The 4,187-nt window shown below is 37.4% G+C and overlaps 1 protein-coding gene across 2 annotated transcripts; it reads left to right on the forward strand.

Moving 5' to 3' along the window:
- The first annotated feature begins 1,596 nt into the window (after window positions 1-1,596).
- LOC120172035 (protein LAZY 1-like) lies at window positions 1,597-3,978 on the forward strand. Of its 2 annotated transcripts, XM_039179611.1 has the most exons (6): window positions 1,597-1,690; window positions 1,773-1,839; window positions 2,144-2,165; window positions 2,244-2,901; window positions 3,312-3,558; window positions 3,775-3,978. In XM_039179611.1, the coding sequence occupies exons 1-6, from the start codon at window positions 1,679-1,681 to the stop codon at window positions 3,792-3,794; spliced, it is 1,026 nt and encodes a 341-aa protein (XP_039035542.1). In that variant the 5' UTR covers window positions 1,597-1,678; the 3' UTR covers window positions 3,795-3,978. The 2 variants fall into 2 exon arrangements, with proteins under 2 accessions (XP_039035542.1, XP_039035541.1); XM_039179610.1 differs by having other exon boundaries at window positions 2,144-2,901.
- Window positions 3,979-4,187: the final 209 nt, after the last annotated feature.

Genomic DNA, 4,187 nt, shown 5'->3' on the forward strand with positions numbered 1-4,187 from the left:
GATCCTTTAGATACTTTGATAAAGGAAAGAGTCTATCCAAAAATCTAAATCGATAGTTTCTTTAGATAACTTTCAGAAATAACAGGTAGTCATTATAATGAATTTAGTTTAAGAACAACACGAACATGTTTGAATTTTAAATCCTACATCTAATGAAATTTTCAAAAGAAGAAAAGATCTGCTACTGACATGATTTGATATGAAGCACTAATGAGAGACACCTGTAGCCGTATAAAAAGAAATTTCCTGAAAGATTAAACAGTAAACCAACTGTATTTTGCACATAATTATGGTCATCTAATAAGAAATTTCCTGAAAGATTAACTAGCGCAACGTGTCATGTCTTTGGAATTTCAATCCAAAAGGCTCTGAACAAAATGGTTAGTTGTCATCATATGTACGTGTATGTAATTCATCCCTGCAGATTCAAGAGTGAAAGTTATCCGTTCATGGCAGCAGTGTTTAGTTTACTGTTAGGATGATGATTGAAGTTAAGTCATCCACACAAAGGACTATGATTTGCACAAATATGATAAAAACAAAGTACACAATTAAATGGGGTGGTTCCAAGTTGAAGGTATTTGGGGTGGCTTTTGTCTTGATTCTCACAACGTCTTCCTCCTCGGCCACCTTCAACTTCCCAAAGATGCTTGTGGGGTATGTTAATGAGCACTGTGGGAATGACACCTTTTTCGTTCCAACATTTATACATGGCAGCAGGCAATCTTCATTTGATAAAAAAAAAGATTTCATTATCTTTCATGCATGCATCAACTGCAACTCCGTGATAAGAATCATAAACAGTGTGTACGACAACACTATCATGACATCACTGCATGGGAAGCAGATTTTTTCAATTTATTAAATATGCAATAGAGTTGTATTATCGAGATCAATTGCAATATGAAAGGCTCTTAGGTTAATTATTGAGATGTCCATGTTTTCATCTAATCTACAAGGACCTAAATCAGAAAGAACATAAAGAACTTTCATGAACAAAACTATGCAAATGCATGATTATCATCTATCAGCAGTTCAGTCAAGCAATGTTGCAGGTTTCGAGGTGGATACCTGGAGTATGTCCAACCATGATGTCTAGTAAATTACGAGTCCTCGTGGAGTTGTTGATTTGCATTTCCACCTGACACAGACAGCATTCGAACAAAATTGATCTCCTGTCGAACCAGTAATGAACGCACAAAATTTACCTCGTAAAATAATTGTAAATGTAGTGTAGTAGAGTATAAGGCTAGTGTACCAAGACAGAAGTGAACGAACGTGTACAAAGATTTGATGTCGGACCTGATTAATTATCAGTGCCCATTACCATCATATTGTATTAGGACGACAGACACGATTGACTCATCCACGAGTAATAACAAGACGTTTATACCTCTAATCTTGCACACATTCATGCAGCAGCCATGCACCTACTCCAACAAGATGTCGATGAATTGGTCTCCAATTTGACCACTTGATTGGATTTTGACAAATAACAGCCAACCAAAATCTTGTATCTTTCTACTTGTTTCTCTATACTCACATCTGCTTCAGACCCTTCTGGCTTCCACTTGATGAATGCCTTTGTATACAATCCCCCTTTAACTCCCCCTTCCACGAACTCGTCTTCCTCGTATGAAAACCAAAACAATTTGACGTCAAGCTCCTCAAAGAAAGAATGAAAATGAAGGTAACTCTCCACTCCGCTAGATTCTTAATAGCGTAATCATCCCAAATCCTGCTATATTCACCCCTTGCTGTTGTCATTGCAGCTACTAGGATGGATGCTGCATAAGTTACGGCCAACTAATATTGAACCTTTCAAGGATTTCACAATCGGTATTCCAACTTTCTTGAAAAATCCACAAACCATGCACAAGTAACATGAAATTCATCTCTAGATCGGATCGGTGCAGTTGAATACGATAATCAACTCACCTGCTCCAACAAAAATAATGCATTTGAAAAACAGACAGCAGTAAGACTAAATACACCAAAATTAGTATGGAACCAGTCACTCTCATTACAACCATGTAGACCACTAAGGGGAGGGAACATTGAAGTGTAATTATAAAGCACAACATGAAGTCCTTCCTTTTTCAACCGTGTGTCTTATGTCCTAATCTTTGAACTCTGATTTCAGGGAACTACTGTGCATGTCTGTCTGCTCAGTCATCCCTCAATGATCAAGACTCCCATCCAAAATCATTATGTGGCTATGACTATGGATTGAAACCGGAAAGTGAGAATTCCTTCACTGAATTTGAAGCCAAGGGGGTAGAAGACGACATTGGAGATGAAACATCCGCTGTCATCTCAAGGCTATTCCACGGCTTTCTCACCATTGGAACTCTAGGCTCCGAACCTATTATGAGTGAGCCTATAACACCGACATTCGCCACTCCTCTGGAGAATATATCTGAAGAAAAAACTGAGGTGACCGAAAATCATCTGAAGCTCATCAATGATGAACTGGAGAAGTTCCTTGAAGCTCAAGCTGAAGAGCATGGTTCCAATGAATCATCAAGAAGGAATAGTCAGGTCAGCACGATTACACTTAGTGGTAAGCCAGTTCAAGGAACCAATTCTCAAGATCATGGGAAGACAATCACGTGTCCACTCCAAGGATATCTGTTTGGGTCTTCCATTGATCTTGCGGAAACAAGGTTTGAGGTGAAGAAGGAAAAGGCATCACTTGCTGAACTGTTCCACAGAACGAAAATCGAAGAAGAAAGTCCTACGGAAAAATGTGCAAACGAGGAGATGAAGAACAAGCAAAACAATAAACCTGTCAAACATCTCATCAAGAAGGTTCTGAAAAAGATTCATGCTTCTTCAGTGAGTTCTATCTCTTCTGCTAAAGAATCAAATTCTGCTGCAACCAACAAAAAACTCCAAAAGGTGCGTCTTCTATAACCATTTTCTAATCCCATTCCTTTCCCTATTAAAGAATAAGGAGTTAAGGACCTTGAAATTAAAATTTTAAATGTGATATCTCACTTTCTACACATCCAAATAATGTTTGGTCCAGAAAAGTTTAACAATAAGTAAAAAGGGTGTAACGAGCAGGAGGTAGAAAAACACAGCTAAGGCCATGCTAATGCCATCATTCATTCCCTAGAGTTAGATAATAACACATTCACTGAGAAAGGGGTCAAAAGAAGAAGATTTGAGTCCTAAAGTGTAGTAGTTCATGACATATGGGTCTCCGTTTATATCCTAGATGAAAGCAGACTTAGATGGTAAGCTTTTCGCGAACCTTTTCAAACATTCTTAGATGAGTTTTAATTTACAATCAGTGCGATTTGCAGGTCATAAAACTATTCCACAGAAAAGTCCACCCTGAAAGTTCCATTGCTGACAGAGAGTCCAAAATGTTACATGGAAAGAAGACGAATAATGCTCCTTACAGTGACAACAAGTGGTTTCCTAGGGGATTAAGTTCAACGGCAAGACCCCAAGATTATAAGACCATCTCAGAACTGCCTAAATATGAGCTTGCTGGCTTACATGCTGCAACTGCAAATGGGGAGCATTGGATTAAAACAGATGCAGACTGTAAGTAAAATATAACCATCTTGTTCATTCTGAATTAAATCCATTATTTGAAATGCTGGATCCCCAAGTAAAATCATCAAAATTAACTGTGGTGTTAACATACATACAATAGCAATTAAGTCTGTATTTGGGTTTGCAATAGAGTAGTTGACTAAGTTGATTCTTTTTTTCTTTTAACAAAATATGTCTGACCATCATCTGCTGCTGCCATTGTAGACTTGGTGTTGGAGCTGTAGTGAAGAAACTGCAACAGATTCCTATCAACAGCTTTCATCAACCTTATGGCTTTATAAATATCAACTGTTGTAATGTGTGTGATCGAGTGATGGTAAAATGAATAGAAAAGAAGTCGTTTAGGAGGAATCCATCTTATCCTCCAGTTTGTGAAAATAAAGTTTGTTGTAGTATTCCTACTTTGAAAATGTGGGTACCAATCACTTTCCAGTCTATTTCCTTCCAATTCTTGAGAATTTTCCGGTAAAAGAGAAAAGCACTTGAACCAAGTGCAAATCTTATAGATTTCTGAAAAATTATTTTACCCAGAAAATTCCATAAGCTGGAAGTACAAACATTTGCAATTAAAAAAGAGATGTTAACAAAAGAGTTTGTAAGAGGCAAAATTGTTTTGT

The sequence above is a fragment of the Hibiscus syriacus genome, unplaced genomic scaffold (genome assembly GCF_006381635.1).
Source record: "Hibiscus syriacus cultivar Baekdansim isolate YM2019G1 unplaced genomic scaffold, ASM638163v2 tig00111841_pilon, whole genome shotgun sequence".
NCBI classification, from domain to species: Eukaryota; Viridiplantae; Streptophyta; class Magnoliopsida; order Malvales; family Malvaceae; genus Hibiscus; species Hibiscus syriacus.